At 40.9% G+C, this 17,903-nt stretch overlaps 1 protein-coding gene across 1 annotated transcript in view; it reads right to left on the bottom strand.

Annotated features, from left to right (window-relative positions):
- CHCHD6 (coiled-coil-helix-coiled-coil-helix domain containing 6) overlaps window positions 1-17,903 on the bottom strand; it is a 327,465-nt gene that overhangs the window by 294,001 nt on the left and 15,561 nt on the right. The window contains exons 2-4 of the mRNA XM_054587294.1: window positions 11,135-11,258; window positions 7,417-7,489; window positions 5,473-5,617 (exon numbers count right to left, since the gene is read on the bottom strand). Coding sequence (XP_054443269.1) covers window positions 5,473-5,617; window positions 7,417-7,489; window positions 11,135-11,258 — 342 coding nt within the window. The remainder of the gene's footprint in view (window positions 1-5,472; window positions 5,618-7,416; window positions 7,490-11,134; window positions 11,259-17,903) is intronic.

A 17,903-nucleotide genomic window follows, 5' to 3' on the forward strand; every position in this document is an offset into this window, starting at 1 on the left:
ACAAGGCAACCAATCAATTTTTCTCTGTAACATCGACATTTCTGTCTGTCTGTCTGTCTGTCTGTCACTCTCTCTCTCTCAAATCAATAAGCATGTCTTTGGGTGAGGATTTTAAAAAAAGATTCTCTCATTGTCTTTAACCTTTGGCATTTTAATTATGATGTGGCTTGGTGTGTCACTATTTGGGTTCATCTCCTTTGGAACTCTGTGCTTCCTGGACTTGTGTGCCTATTTCCTTCACCAAGTTAGAAAAGTTCTCCATCATTATTTTTTCACACAGGTTTTTGAATTTCTTGTTTTCGGTCTTCTCCTTCCAGCACTCCCATGATGTGAATGTTGGTATGACTGAAGTTGTCCAAGAGGCTTCTTATGCTATCCTCATGTTTTTGAATTCTTTTTTTCTTTTTGCCGTTCTGATTCTGTGTTTTCCTTATCTTCCAAATATCTGATTTGATCCTCAGCTTTATCTACTCCACTGCAGATTCTCTGTAATATATTATTCATTTCAATTAAAGTATACTTCATTTTTGACTGATTCTTTTTTATGTTCTTTATCATCCTCTGTTTTTGTTTCCTCTTTGTTGACATTCTCATGAAGTTCCTCTACTCTTCCCCTAAGTTCATTTGACCATCCTTACAACCAATGTTTTGAACTCTACACCTAATTGATTGATTGTCTCCATTTTGTTTAGTTTTTTTTCTGGAGTTTTGTTCTGTTCTTTCATTTGGACCATGTTTATTTGTCTCCTCATTTTGGCTGCCTCCATGTTTTTGTTATTATATATTAGGTAGAGCTGCTACATCTCCGTAGCATGGTAGACTAGCCTTATATAGTAAATGTCCTATAGCGTCCAGTGCACAGCCTCCTCAATACCCAAGCTGGGCATCATCCCCCCATGTGGGCTGTGTACACCCTCCTGTTGTAGTTGAACCTTGATTGCTGTTGGTTCCTTAATGGCAGGAATTTATACCCAGGCTGACTGGCTGTGCAGACTGGCTGTGACCACTGCATAGGAACAGCTATGTAAGGGTTCACTCCACAGAGCAGGACTCACTTCAGTAGAGCTCTGGGGTCCACTGAATCCACCCCTTGAGTGTATCAGTTGAGTGTGGAAGTGATTGGGTGGTACTTTGACGTGGTCTGAAGCTACCCACAGGGTGGGCTGATCCTGAGGCCTTCTGGGAAGTATAGGCCAAGGTCACCCACCACCTGTGCCCTGCTTGGGGCAAAACCACCTGAGTTACAAAGTGATCTGCAAATGGCTGTTATCTGTGCTATACTTGGAGGCACCAGGGACAGATCAAGCTGTGAACTGAGGCCCACTGCCACTAGTACTATGCCTGGGGCCACTTAGCAAGTGGGGCATTCTGAGACAAGATGCTGTTTGTTTGAGAGGTTTTAGGAAAGCCCAAAGCATGAGCCAAGACAGGCCATTTTTGTGGAAATGCTACTGGAAATGGCTTGAGTGGGCCCAAAAGTTGGTTGGGACAAAGTCACAGATCACCAGCACAGGGCAAACAGTGTTAGTCAGGTTGATGAAGACTCAGATATGGAGCCTGCCTGCTGGCTCTTTATGGGTAGGGCTCAGCAAAGGAACAATGGCCTCTACCAGTACTTCTGTCTGAGGAAAAGCTGCCCCTCCAGCTCTCACCCTGATGCCCTGAAAAATTAAATTCCTTCCATGGTCACTTTCAAGCTGCTGCCTCAGTGGCGGAGCTCAGAGCAAGTGAATCCAAGTAAGTCTGTGTGTGGGCCCTTTAGAAGGGACTGCCTGGGACTCCAGGAGTCCTTCCTCTCACTCAGCCACAATCCTGCTGGTTTTTACAATCACAAGTTATGGGGACTTCTCTTCCTGGCACTGAAACCCTGGGCTGGGGAGCTTGATGGGACGTTAAGAACCCTCACTCCTCAGTGGGAACCTCCACAGCCAAGATATCCCTCACAATTTTTACTGCCACATGAGGGTGTGGGACCAGCGTGTTCCAAGTCTCTGCCCCTCCTATTAGACTTGATGTGGCTTCTTCTGTATATCTGTAGCTGTGGGACTTCTGTTCAGCTAGATTTCAAGCAGTCAGGCTGTATCTTACTTATTTCTACTTAACAAGATATTAACCCAATGCCTAACATACAAGCACACAGAGAAAATTTTATTTATATACATACATATATACATACATACACATATATATATATAAACTGCTCACCAAAAAAGAAACGAAAGTGTTTGTTTTCTATCAGGTGTAATGCAATCACATATACCTAATAATATGTGTCAGAATTCAATACACAAGGTTATAAATCTCATTCTTTCCTAAAGTAAAGCTACTGCCAAGTCTCTATTACTCCATCCATGGGATTTTTAAAGCTCTCCCCATCAGAAAACTCAGCCCAAGAAACCACTGTGTTCATTTATCTCTAGAATGTTTTGGACTCCAAAACATTTATTTAGACACCAAACATCCTCTCCCAGTTCAGAGAGAAGTATACCTTGCATAGGTTCCATTGACACCAAGGTCATTGCCCAATTATATAACTGGGGCTTTACCAGTCAGCAAGTGAGAAAAATCAGGCATAAACATACTTAAAAACAGTTCATCACTGATGCAGTAGATGGGAAATGAGAACCTTTTTGTCATCAAAAATTGGTTATAAAAATTATTACCTTTCCTCGTCATTAGTAGTATGAGCTTTTCTCAATTATGAGCTGAATCGTTCCCTCATGCCAAAAAAAATAAAATAAAATAAAATCAAGATTCTAAAAGTCAGAGGCAAAGAGACAGAGCAGAAGAGTACTTTAAATGTAAAACTTCACTCAGCATGCTCAGAACAAAATCCTCCAGACAAGGCTACAGGTTCAAGAGTGCAGGGCTTGAGGAAACTAGTCAGAGAAGCCACCAAAAACAAGTGAGCAGCAGTACATTTGGCCAGTGACTAAGCCAGGTCTGCCTCAGGGTGCAACCTGGCCTCCTGCTAAGAGGATATGCTGTGATCCCAACATTGGGACTTTTAGTACTCTGCCTAGCAGGCTCCTTCAATCCTTGCAACTAGAAAATGCAGATGAAAATAGAAAATTCTCTGTGCTTCTAGTTAGGCTCTTCTCTCCATCTTTCTTCTCCTATTTAAATCCTCCAAAGTATGGTTTTGAAATCAACACCACTAAAAGCACATGCCACCCACACCAACCCAAATGGAAGCGATGGCCACAGCTTTGCTCAGCATCTAGTTGAGTACCTCATCGGCACTTATAGAACAGGGCTTGGTACTAGCTTCCCTTCTCCTCTGTTTACACTGAATATTGAATGTGGTTGTAAGCCTTTAAAACTGGACTCTGCATCTGCTATAGTACCTAGCAACAGAAACCAACTCCAGCTAACTGAAGCAAAGGAGACGTGACAGTAGGTTACAAGCAAATGATCCATCCTCAAGAAGGCAGGAGGACCAGACAAAAACCAATGGCAGCCTCACAGGATGATGTCCTGGTCAGTCATGCAACAACTCCACCCTGGCCCTTTACTAACTCAAAACTGAAAGTCCCTGGAAAGAAAATCTAACTGGCTGCCCTTGGGCCCTGTGCCAATTCTCCCTGTACCGTGGCAGGGAAAAAGAAGAGATCTAGTTTCCAGAAAGGAAGCTGGGCATTAGAATGGTAATCTCAGCAAGATGACACAACAATGGGAAACAGGTAAGTTCACAAAAGGAAACAGGGGTACCAAATGTATGAAGAAAAGGATGCTAAACAGTCAAAAAATGGGAATGACCAAAAAGTAGTTACTAAACCTCTTCAAAACAAATGAAGTCACTTGCTTCCCTAGGAACTCTGGTTAGGAAGGGCATTATCCACCCAGAAATTTAGGGGCAGGAATCAAATAAGGATTTATGTCCTTTAAAGTTACCCTTCATTTAAAAAATCCGACACACTTGTACTGAAGGTCATTTATATCACTTCCTGCTTGTACAGGTTCTCTTCCAGGGACAATCCTGAGGGAACAGGGCCCAGCACTCTCCTTTGCAGGTGGAGAAGAGAAGCTATGTATTCCCTTTCACTGTAATTAATATATTCCAGGTGAGAATAAAGGCATACCACACCGAGAAGCTGCAATTTTCCATACTAGATGACTGTTCTAGGTGGCCAACCATTTTTGCTTGTATCATACTGATAAGCATCATATCTTGTATCAATCTCCAGGACCAGGCTTCTTTTGACTTGGTTGTCAGGCTGCCTGCAGAGGGGTAATAACCTGCCTGCCCCTCAGAGACTAACTGCAAGGGCCTCTTAAAACTGTGTTCTCACACCAGTTTCTCTCTGCATCAACTGATTCTTCACCAGGATGCCACAGGGTTCTAAAAACACAAATCAAATCACATCATTCCCATTCTTATGAACATCTGGGAACCTCTGCAATTTCAGAGTCGCTGTGAGCTATATTGTGGGTTAACTACTCAAGGTGTCCCAGGCCTTCTCTAATCTGCCTTCATACCTTACTCACTTTTTGGTGTCCCATTACCTCCTGGATATCCACCTATCTCAGCCCGGCTGCTCCCTCAGCCTGGGGGCTCCACATTGCTCAAGGCTGAGGTCAAATGTCATCTCTTCCACCAGCAGTTGATTGACACCACTGCTTTCATATTCCCGATCATATTATCTTTACCTCCACTGCACACTATGTAACTGATTTGGCCTTTTCAGTTTTGGTGTAAGTCTGTCTTCTCCACTAGACTGAAAATTTCCCAAAGAAGAAGATCCTACATTGTTCATATTTCCCAGCGGGCACAGTTCAACAACACTTTGTATGTGACTACTGTACACTTTGAACATCTGTGCACTTATAGCAGAATGACTCCTAACTAATAGACTCCCATCGGTTTAGTGTATTAATAACAATAACAGCAACAATAGCACACACCCTTGATCTGCCAGGGAGTACTATGTCCTTCGCAGTTACTTATCACCTCCACTGATCCCTTGGGCAATAGCGTGTACAAACATCCTGATCCTTGACAAAAGCTCATGGACACTAGAGGATGTGCCCATGCTAACAAGTAGGGAACTACGATTCACACCCAGGCTGCCTAACTTTACAAATCCAACATTTTGTTCATTGCATGGCCCCAAACCCCAGTCCTCTCCCTTTACACCCTCCTGACACACAATCCACTGAAGAACTTACAACTCTCAAGTTTTAAAGCAGCACCAGGCCATCAAATGATCCAACCCTTACACTATAGACCTGAGGTTCTGCAGAGACCAAAAACATAGGCCAGAGGTAGCAATGCGTATCAGTGTCACAGCCAGATTTACAGGAACCAAGTTTCTGATCCCTAAAAAGACACCCTTTCTGCAAAGTTGACTTGGAGGACATCCAATCGGCAGCCTGTGCCCCAGGTTTCAGACCAATCAGGTCCCAGGCCCAACTTCTACTTCCCTGCATTGCTAGAGCATGAAAGGCCAGCTTAGGAAGATCTGCACTCACCAGCAGGGCTGACTTCTGCTTCTCCTGGTCAACGCTGCCCTCCCCCTGATGCAGGAATGCACTTTGGTACTGCGTGGCTGCTTCTCTTTCCCTCGGTGCCACCTGGAACAGCTCATCCTGGACTATAGCCTGCTTCTGTTTACACCTGTGCCAGGAAAGACATGGGAGATGCAGGTGCAGAAGTAATGACCTGGCAGCAGGTAGCCAAGAAAAAGTCTGTGCACTCACTTCAGCTGGCCGGGGGACTGGGATCTGTAGGCCAATAGAACATGAGTCTGGCCAGAGAGAATACTGTGAAAGCCCACACTGTCTGACCCCTCTGATGTCAGGCATCAGTGACAGTCCCCAAGGCAAGGGGAAACAGCTGACACTTTCTCAGCCAGAACAATATAGATTAGGAACAGGAGGAAAGCTGACCATCAGGTGAGGAATCTGGCAACCTGCCAAACAAGGGATTCTTGGAGGAGGGTTTCAATCCCTCACTAGCTACTCTTTCAGACTGGGTAGAAAGTGTGGGAAGCCCACCTTCCGTGCCTCTACTTGAAAGCTTAAAAGTTTTTATGTAGCATGTAACTATCTTTTTCTTGAACATGTAACTCTTCATTCTTAATATTTTCTTAATCTTTGACCTATTTCTGTGCCTTCTGCCTGGTAAAATAATCCTAAAGAGAGAAAAAAGTTACTAGTATTAAGATGCTCTTAGTAGCATTATTTATTATAGTATAAAAAATGCAAACAACTAAAATGTTCAACAATCAAGGTCAAGTTAAAAAACATCTGGTATAATCACACAATGATATATTAGATCATCATTAGAAAATACATTATTTGATTTGTCTATAGATTGAACCTAAAAATTGAGAACAAAAGCTACTTTTTAGCAATAAAAATATTTATAAAGCAAGTGTAGCAAATGTGAAAAATGATACTACTAAGTGAAAAACAGCAAAATATAAAATTATACATGACTTTGAAAAAATAATCCTAAACTAGGGAAAAGACACATTTGAAAGAAACACTCTAAATACTAACAGTGGTTCTCTTTTAATGATGAATCTATGGATGATATTTTCATTTTATATATTTTCTAAGTTTCATTACCATATATGTGGATCTTAATCTGTGACAATGGAACAGACCCACATGGCTAACCTACTGGAGGGAGAAAACCTGCTGTAACTGACACTGCACCCTCTAAACAAACTCATTTGGTCCTTTGCCACAGAGGCCAGTGTCCTCAAGGGTTTGAAGAAATCGATCAGTAACAACTACAGTTAGCATATACTGAGAACTCTGTGTGCCGGGCACTGTGTATACTTTATATGCATTAACATATTTAATCAGGACAAAACCAATGAAAGAGGCACTCAAATTATGTCTTCTCAGAGGCCTAGAAAGATGCAATGATTTTCCAGGGTCACATCACCAGGAAGTCACAAAATCAGAATGCAAACCTGTACTCTAGGAGAGCCTCTGTGCCTTAACCACTATTCTACAAGCCTCAGGAAGTGAAGCAGGTCCCAGTTCAGAGGTAAGGCCAGCTCTGCAGGGTTTTGGTCTATGCTGATGGAAGGTCACCAGCATAGTCCATCTCACCAACTACAGTTAGAATTCTGAGGGCTTCACTTTCTCCATAACTCTAAAAATAGGCCTACACACACACACACACACACACACAGAAGGTCCAGACACTAAACTACTTAGTCCTCCCTTTTTCAAGTGACTTTTTGAGAACATTAGCAATCAACTCCCGCATGCCCCTTCTGGTGTTTTTCATCTCTAAACTAGGACTAGTACCACCAATGCCACAGGGTTGTCATACAATCTAAATAAGACAAATATGTAAGATAAACTGAGGGCCTTCCGGCCAGGGAAAGGTCCCCACTAAGGGAAGAGCATTAAGCCAGAGCACAGAGCCAGGGGTGAGTGGGCGCTCACACTCACCTCTTAAGGAGATCCTCCTCTACCCCTGGGGGCAGCTGGCCACCACCACACTCCAACCTGGGCAGTTCGGAGTCTGCAAAGGGATGAGAAGAAAAGGCCTGTCACCAGCACCACAGGACAAAGGAAAGCATGACAGTCATCCAGGAAAGGGGCTCAGGAATGCACTCCCAAGGAAGGGCATGCCCCAGGGATGGACACAGAACACATCCTTGATCCAGCCACTCTGGAGAGGGACAGTCCAAAGGCCTTCCAATCCCTCATTCTGCATCAGAACCTCTAACACATGGGACTGGCAATAGGCATAAGTATTTGAGTGCATTGTTTCAAATCCAACCCTACTCACTCTAAAATTACTTGGAATCTAAGTCTTCTACTCCACACAGGCCAGGAACAGCTGAGGGACCACTTCATGCCTCATGCTGAAAGGATAGACTCCGGGGTCTCAGTTTTGACACGAGGGAAAGAAGAGAAGGGGAGGTTCCTTAACTCTTGTTACTCTTAGTACCCCATTCTATGAATTTCTAATCCTGAATATGGCAAACACCCACTATTAATGGTATTTTATATCATTTAACCTAAATCAACCTCAAGTATTATTGGGTTCTTTAAATAGTTACAGTCTACCTTTTGATGGTCATGAACTTGGAGATTTCTGAGCAAATCCAATTCACTCTACTCTCCTCTCCACTTAGTGATACTGAATGCTTTGTTCTCCTCCTTCCTCCAGCCTTGATCCTTCCCATCCCTCAGCCAAATTTCAACACTTTTCTATGGCTTTAGCCAAAGGACCTACACCTCCAGCATAGGCTTCTAAAGTGGCAGCGACTAGAACTGCACAGAATATTATAGAAGAACCAGGCTTTGTGAAAGAATACATGAAGATTTGCTCTTCCACTCCCAAGACCTTTTAAAGCACTCTCAGGTTGGAGCACTCAACCCCTCAGGGAGTCAACTTCCAAAAGTAATCATCCTATGGTTCCTACTTTCAGACCCCCTACAGAAGGATGGGTCCAGTAGTGCTCTGGCCTGCGAGGAAGGCACCCCTAAATGCTCCATAGTAACATGACAGGTTCTCAACTGGGAATAAAAAATAGTATACTGCTGACCAGTTCTTATTTTGACATTAATGCTCCATGTTCTTCCTTATTTGCTTATGACTGCTTTATTGAGTTATAATTTATCCTATTTTTGCTTTTTATACAATTTTCCCTTTTTATTGCTACAAAAATAATGTATGAAATATATCAATCCATTGTAGAGAAAGTAGCACTAATCCACACTCCCACGTTCCATCTGTGAGCCTGCCCATATCCCTGTCCCCTTGGTAGTGCTCATTTTTTAATATATGTCTTTAATTGTTAGTGAAGTTGTTATCTCATCACATGTATATAACCATTTCTGTACATTTTCTATTAAGAATCTTTAAGAACTCTTTATATATTAAACTACCAATACTCTGTCATGTTATAATTTCCTATAGTTTTATTATTCTTCATTTATTTTTTAAAACTGTCTCTAATTTCCTAGTTACAATACCCACTTTTCTTCATAATTTAGGATTTCTTCATTTGATATAGTGCTTAGAAAGTCTACTTATTGTACTTTTATGTACTGTTATACATTTTTATGGCTTCAGTTCTTACATTTAAATCTTGTATTGCCTCTGACATTTATTTTGAGGTAATAGTGTAACATAAGGATTTAATTTTAACTTCTTTTTCTAATTAGTTCTATCATTAAAATAAAAGCAAGCACTGATTTTAAAGGTAAAAATATTTTAAAATTAATCAACTCCAAGACAGTCCATTTATGCTGACAATTCTTCAGCATTCGGAAACTCAAAACTCACACTCATCATTTAAACAACAAAAGACTTTGTTATAACTAAAGCCAAATGACAAATGAACCACGATTCTTGCTTCTTACACTACTGAAACTTACCGAACTGAAATAAATGCTTCTTTTATCTTCCAATGTTAAAACTGATGTGTACATATTTTGGAAATTTTTGTTTTTTCATTACTTCTCCCTCCCACCAGTTACTGCAGTTTATTAAAGTGCCCTGGGTTAAGTTAGACCCACTTCAACTCATCAATCAGCTAGAGAAATCACTGGAATCCTTAAGATAAAGGATGGGGGCATCTTGTATGGGTTTTGGGAACCTCACTCAGCCCCTTCACTAATAGAATATTCAAAAAGATCTTGCAGTGGGTGCAAATACAGGTACTGATTTGCCCTAAAGCTCAGGAAGCCCTGAGGCAGACAATACAGGGAGAGAGATGTAGAAGGCCTGGCCAGTACTCTGTCCATGAGATGAAGCCAAAGCGCTCTCGCCACTGTGTGGTCTTCAGGACCTAGCCCCTGAGCACGGCCCTTACACCTCCTCTTTCCTTCTACTTTCTACTCTAGCAATAGCAAGCTGCTTCAAGGTCCACAAACTGACCAGGCTGCACCACCTCTGGCCCTCTGTTGATGCTATTCACCATGCCTGTACCACCTGTCTGCCACTGCTCTAGCTTTCAAAACCCAATTCAAAAGTCATCCCCTCTTGGAGCCCTGCCCTGAAATAATGAATCACTCATTCCTCTGCGCTGCCTTAAACTTTGGGCATGCATCTAAGGTTGCAGCATCACATGATACACGTGCCCTACAAGGTTATATGTATATTTGGCTCCTTAACTAGAGCTGTGGGTGCCGTAAGAATGGTGTCCCTTTCTACCTGTCACTGTGTCCAGGAAGCACATGTCCTGATCCCTGGCTAGTTTGCATATATAATGAATGGACAGTATATTGATCCTACCTTCTATAATCTTATAACCTAATAGGGAGGATTAGCAGAAAAGACAACTCTAATGCAAGAGCACACACGATACAACAAACAGTTATCAATGGTGAGACAGAGTTTACACTCCATAGTGCCATGGCTCCTCCGGTCAATTGGTGAAAAAGTACACACAAGTTACAAATAATAGCTAAGACCCAGATTCTCATGAACAGCAATTGCCCCAAGACTTTTGTAGTTTGTAATATCTTAACATTTTTGTACCTTACACTTCCTTTCTTAAACCTTTTTGTTCCTTTGTGTTTGCTGAAAGTAGTTATTTAGAGAAAACCAGAAATTTCTTCATTTGTGATGGGTGAAAAACAATAGTGAACAAATCAGCTTAGAGCCCTGCATGGGTGCAGGAAGAACTCCTGGGAGGTACAGGATAAAGGGCCCTTCCAGAAGCCCAGACCACCAGGACCAGAACCTGTGGGCTTGGTTAGTGTTGCTGAGGTTGATGCCAGAGTGACCCACTCAGATCCCCCTAATTGTCCCAATACATGTAAAACTCTGTCATTCTTTGGACCATACCAACATTAATAATTATGCTTTGCTTATGAATCCTTAAAAGGAACTTCTTACAGGAGTTGTCAAACCAAGCCTTTTTGCCTCATTTTTTACATATAGAGAAACTGAAACAGTAAGTCAAAATAGTGTGGCCCCAGTCACAGAAGCTCTAACTAACCTGTGCTGTTCTCACTGTACCAGACAGCACCTGTCATGCATGGAAACCACACTCTCCTCAAAAGTAATTATCAGAAAGGAGTTGTTTGTATCACCCAGAAACAAACTGGAGCCACATTAGCTGCCAAATATGTTCTGACAGAAATGTGGTTTATCATTCCTTTCACACTCCACTCCAGCTTTCCACAGAATCACTACACTCTGCCATACCTTTCTCCGGGCCTTTTTTAGAGGTGCCAAATGTGGAGGATGGAGGAGCAGGAGGAAAAGTCGGCTGGCCCACTTTGGAAGGCTGGTTGGAATCCTTCATGCGGTTAACCACATTTTCAGAAAGCTAAGGAAAGAATTGAGGAATGGGAAAAAGTTTTATCACAGAAACCTCTGGAAAGGAAGATTAGCCTTTAACTATGCACCAGATTGACCACTGACACCACTTCCTTAAGACGAACTCCAATAATATAATTCCATTCCAAACCTCTTGACACAGCACAGCACCTATCAGATTAGTGCCAAACCTGTCTGGATTCCAGGCTGACCACAGCAGGTCCCCTGCTGGTTCTCTAGCTTCACCTCCTCTGCTCCCTGCCTGCACCAGGGCAACCTGAGTTCTCACTTTTCCCACCCCTTCTGAATTGATTATGCTACTCTTCCACCAAGAACCACCAGCAGCCCCCCACCCCTCATATGCCTCTACCTGCCCAAATCTTACCTTTCCTTTCAGGGCATCGCAGTGTCCCCTTCTCTGTGGGATCTTCCCTGATAGCACCCAAGTGAAGTAGCATTTCTCCTGCTCCTTAACGCTCCCATTAGAACTCATGTGTGCCTCTTAGGGACATACCACACATCCTACCTGCTTTATCCTACTGGTTTGTAAATACATGGAAGGCTGGGGCTTCCTTTACTTACCTTTGTATACTCCCCAGTGCCACACATACTAATTTCACCTTAGTTCCTTCTAATGAGAACTGGATAACCAAAACTTTCATTCACTTTAGAGGAAGTGAAATAGGCATGAGGGTGTCATAAAACAGTTTATTAAAATGAAATAGCAAGCTAAGGAGAAATGCAGAATGAAAACCCTTAAGCGTTCACTTTAATATTTATTAAATGCCTTGTATATGCAAAGCATCATAAAGCACAGTTGAGGGAAAAATGTAAAAATGACTTTAAGACAAGAACTACAATCAGTAACTCCACTTCCAGGTATCCAGCCAAGAAAAGTGCTCCCACATGCACACAGCAGCATTGAAATAGAGGGGGGAAAAGAAAAAGACAACAATATAAATATGCAATAATAGAGGACTGATTATAGAAATGATGATGTATACCTTCTATGAAATACTGTGAAACCATTAAAAAAGAAAGGTGTCCTGGTTGGTGTGGCTCCATTGGTTGGAAGCATCACCCATTAACCAGAAAGTCGTAGGTTCAATTCCTGGTCAGGGCACATGCCCGGGTTGTAGGTTCGGTCCCTGGTCGGGGAACATGTAAGAGGCAACGTTTCTCTCTCACATTGATGTTTCTCTCCCTCTTTCTCTTCTACCCATGTCCTCTCTCTAAAATCAATGCACATATCCTTGGATGAGGATAAAGAATTTTTTTAATTTTCTTAAATTTAAAAAAAGAATGAGGTAAGACATGTAACTGTCACAAAGGGATGTATAAGATACACTACTGGAGAGGAATTAAGATGGTGGAGGAGTGAGTGGAAGTCACAATGACCTCCTCCCAGGACCATTTCTGGAATTACAACTAAATTGGGGAGAAATCACCTCGAACAAACAACTGAACAATAGAAAGAGGAGCCTTGTACCCTCGGAAACAGAAGAATCAGCTTTATTGCAATCTAACTGGTAAGGAATGCTGTAGAGACTCAAGAAGGTGAGCAGGACAACCATGGGCGGCAGCACCAGAATACTGAAAGGGCAAGTTGGACTCCTGAGAAGAGTGGGGTCTAAACCAAAAGCAGGGATCTCCAGCCTACAGCACCAGAGCCCAGAAAGTACAAAGAAAAGAGCCAGCTGAGAAAAACAGCAGGGTTGCTCTCTGCCAGAGATGGGCGGCTGGAGACACAAAGAGCTATTTAAAGAGCCAACGCATAAATTTTTATTTGCAGCCACTGACCCTGGTCTCTGGCAAAGGCACAGACAGAGTGGGCTAGAGACACCTAAGGAGAGACAGGGGAAGAAAGCTTTGGGGAGAGAACTGAGAGAGTAGCCAGCGGGATCGTGGTGCTGACTCATCCCCAATGCAGCAGAATCCATCTTGGTCAGGCAGAGACCACTCCCCCTGAGTGGCAGCACCATTAGAGGACCCAATAGCCCTGCCCCCAGGTGGGATTCCGCCCTGCCCTGTGCTGTCTAAGCCACCTGCTGAGTGCAGAGTGACTAGATTAACAGCTGAAGGAGACAGCCACAGACAGTAGATTACCGGAAGTCTCAAACAGACTGGCTATGGTCAGACAGGGACAACATCTGACATTATCAGAGGCAGATCCAGAAAGAAAAAACAGTGGTCTCTTACCACAGAAGTTCACATCACAAAGTCAGGAAATCAAGACAGATCAACTTAAGAAGCAGAAGCCAAAAAGAAGAATCTCACAAATAATGGGAAGACAAAGAAATACCCCCTACTCAAAGGGAAAGGAGGAATCCCCAGAAAGAGAACTAAATGAAATGGAGGCAAGTAAACTATCATATATTGAATTCAACACAATGGTTCTAAGGAGGCTCAATGAGCTCTGTCAGCTTAGAGAGAATTACCAAAAACTACAGGGAAACTAGGAGGAACTTACTGCAAACTACATCAGCATGAAAAAGGACATAGAAACTATCCATAAGAGACAAGAGGAAATGAAGAATACAATTTCTGAATTGAAGAACACAGTAGAAGGAATCAAAAGCAGGCTAGACAAAGCGGAGGATGGAATAGTGAGCTGGAGGACAAGGTAGAAAAAAGCTCCCAGAAAGAGCAAGAAAATGAAAAAAGACTCAAAACACATGTAGAAGCATTTAGGGAAATGCCAGACAACCTGAGAAGTAATAATATCCATACAATAGGGATACGAGAAGAAGAGGATGAGGAAAAGATAGAGAACCTGTTTGAAAAAGTCATGATGGAAAACTTTCCTAATTAGAGGAGAGAAAAAGTCACACAAGTCCAGGAAGCACAGAGGGTCCATACAAGAGGAACCCAATGAGGCCCACTCCAAGACACATCATTAAAATGGCAAATATCAAAGACAAACAGAGAATCCTAAAGGCAGTAAGGGAGAAGGAAGTAGTAACATATAAGGGAGCCCCAACATGGCTAGCAACTGACTTCTCAACAGAAATATTGCAAGTCAGCAGGGAATGGCAAGAAATATTCCAAGTCATGAAAAGCAAAGGCCTACAACCAAGACTGCTCTGCCCAGCAAGGCTCTCAATTAAAACAGAAGGTGAAATAAGGGGTTTCCCCAGACAAAAGAAGGCTAAAAGAATACACCTCCACCAAACCAGCACTGCAAAATATGCTAAAGGGACTGCTTTAAGAAGATGAAGAAAAAGTCTATGAATACCCAGTTCCTTTCAGAGTTGCCAATACTTGATATTACCAATATTTTTAATACATATTAATCTGACTGTGACAATGGTGTGTTAATTGTTCCTTTATTATATTTTGAAACTAAACCTGTTTTTATATATTTCTTGACTATTTCTATTATTTTAAAAAGCTTTAAATGACTTTTGGTATTCTCTATCCATTTATTGATTAAAGGTTTGTAGAAGTTTTTTCCTGAAAACAAAAAAATCCAACAACTATTAACCCTTTTTTAGATGTGTGGCAAATACTTTTTCATTTTATTACTTGTCCTTTAATTTTTTATATGTATATTACTGTATAGTCTTAAATGTTTAATATAGTCATATTGTCAATATTTTACTTTATAGCTTTTGGGTTTGAATATTTTACTTCAGAGTAAGAAAAATATTAGTTTGTATTTTCTCCTAAAACTCTTTAGACTCTATATATTGATTTTAACTCACCTGAATATTTCTTGTATAACATGTGAAATAGGGCTCTATATTTGTTTTATTTCAAGCAATAGTGTTCCATGCACCTTATTTGTTGAATAAGCCTTATTTTACCCATGGATTTGAAATATCAATTGAATCATATATTACATTGTTAGAGAGATACATATGTTAGTTTCTAGAATGTTCATTATATTTCATTGATCTACTTGATTATTTCTGTGCTGTTGTCATGTTTTAATTGTTGAGACTTTATAATGGTTTTAAATTTTTTAATATTTTATAATTGACATTAAAAAAATCAGTCTGCACGAAAGAAAGAGAGAAAGAAAGAAAGAAAGAAAGAAAGAAAGAAAGAAAGAAAGAAAGAAAGAAAGAAAGAAAAGAGGAAGGAAGGAAGGAGGGAGGGAGGGAAGGAGGGAGGAAGGGAGGGGGGAGGAAGAAAAGAAGAAAGAAAGGAATAGATAGATAGGTAGATAGAACTCCAACCTTTTGCAACAACATGGATGGAACTGAGGAATATTGTGCTAACGGATATAAGCCAATTTGTGAAAGACAAATACCGTATGATCTAACCTGTAAGTGGAATCTGTTCAGCAAAATAAACTAACGAACAAAATAAACCACAGGCATGGAAACATGGAGCGGACTAAAAATGATCAGAGGGGATGGGGAAAGAGGACGATGGTGGAAAGAAGGGGAAGGAACTAGCCAAAGAACATGTATGAATGACCCATGGGCATGGACAACAGAGTGGGAATTGACTGTGGGAGCAGGGGGTGGGGGAGATGGGTAGAGGGGGTAAAGGGGGAAAATTGAGACAACAGTGATAGAATAAACATGATTTAAAAATCTTTAAAAATAAACAAATAAAGATATACTGCTGATTTATAAAGTCTTAGAACATTCTGTATATCTCGATTTTGCAAAAAAAAGATATACAATTATAAATATTATAAACAAATATAAATGTCAATATATGCATGTGTACATTCACAAATGTGAAAATGCACTTGAACTTTCACATTTTGCATAAACACATATATGAACCTGTTGAGATATGAAAGTCTAAAAGGCTACATAAAAAACACAAAGTCCAGCAAGTGGGTGCAGGAATAGCTGGAGGAGGACTTTTACTTTTGGCACTTTTGCATTTTAATTTTTTAGCTTGAACCCTTTTTTAGCAACTTAAGATAACAGTAATAATAATAATTCAGTCCCTCTTGTATTTAGGATTGATGCAAATCAAATAGCTAATTAGTAAGATAAGAGAAAAGAAAACCAAGCACGTATAGCAGCGGAAGAAAATTGGGAAATCTAGAAACAAACCTATGTATCTACGGTCAACTGACTGACAGAGGTGCCAAGATAATTTAACAGGGTAAGAATAGTCTCTTCAACAAATGGTGCTGGTATAACTGGATTTACACATGCAAAAAAAAAAAAATGAAATTGAACACCTACCTCATACCATATACAAATAGATCAGAGACCTAAATGTTGGAGCTAAAACAATGAAACTCTTAAAAGAGAATATAGGAGTAAATCTCTTCTTCTTCTTTTTGGGAGTAAATCTTTATGATCTTGGCTTTGGCAGTGGATTTGTAAATATGACATCAAAAGCAGGAGCAATCAAAGAAAAATAGATATACTGAACTTCAACAAAATTCAAGTTCTGCATACCAAAGGACAAAATCAAATGAAAAGATAACCAACAGAGTGGGAGAAAATATTCACAAACCATGTATCTGAGAAGGGATATGTATCTAGAATACATAAAGAATTCCCACAGCTCAACAATAAAAAGAAAATAACCCAATTTAAAAATGGACAAAGGATCTGAATAAATATTTCTCCAAAGAAAATATACAAAAGATGCTCAATACCATTAGTCATTAAAGAAATGCAAATTCAAACTACAATGAAATAAATACCACTTCCACACCCACTAGGATGACTATAATCAAAAAGTCAGATAATAACAAGTGTTGACAAGGATGCAGAGAAATCAGAAACCCCCACACATTGCTGATGACAATATAAAATCATACAGACACTGTGGAAAACTCTGGAAGTTCCTCAAAAGTTAAAACTAGTTACCATATGATCCATAAAAAAGAATTAAGTACTGACACATGCTACAAAACAGATAAACCTGTAACCATTATACTAAGTGAAATAAGCTGAACATAAAAGGCCACATACTACATGATTCCACTTATTTGAAATGTCCAGAATAAGCAAATCTTCAGAGACAAAAAAGTAATTCGCAGTGGCCTTGGATTTGGGGGAATGGGGAGACTGAGGACTGATAACTAAAGAGTAAGAGGGTTTTTCTGGGGGTGGAGGGGTAATAAAATGTTTTTTAAATGATTGTGATGACAGTTGCACATATTTGTGACTGTTCTGAAAACCAGTTAATTGTATACTTTAAATGGGTGAACTGTATGGTATATAAATCACATCTTAATAAAAGCTATTACAAAAAGAGAACCAAAAACAAAAATGAGCACTCCAGACAGGATGCCACTCAGCAAAAGCAAAGCATCCTAAGGAAGGTATACATCTGTGTGCATTCCTGGGGGCAGCAGCAGGATTTGGACAGAAGAGAAGCTACAGTGTGTGGAGGGGAAGAAGAGGTCATCTTTCACAGTGCCAGCCCAGTGGAGAGACAGACAGCCAGAGACCAGTGTGCCTGCAGCCCTAAGTTCACTTTGAAAGGTATGGATTGGGAAGGTGGACCTGGGTAGAGCTGGTACTGACAGTAACTTCAAAGTTAGACAGAGGGCTCCAACAATTGTGGGCCTTGCTGAAAGTTTGTGAGCCAGGAAAGAACATAAGGTGGTGTTTTGGAAGGTGACTCAGCAGTGTTAATAGAGAGCACACTGGAGTAAGCAGCATGCCCTTAGTCATGAAATAACAAGGGCCTACAGCAGCAGCAATGACATGCAGTAACAGGTTTT

The sequence above is a fragment of the Pteronotus mesoamericanus genome, unplaced genomic scaffold (genome assembly GCF_021234165.1).
Source record: "Pteronotus mesoamericanus isolate MK-2021 breed Mesoamerican mustached bat unplaced genomic scaffold, CSHL_Meso_final scaffold_118, whole genome shotgun sequence".
In the NCBI taxonomy this organism is placed as follows: domain Eukaryota; kingdom Metazoa; phylum Chordata; class Mammalia; order Chiroptera; family Mormoopidae; genus Pteronotus; species Pteronotus mesoamericanus.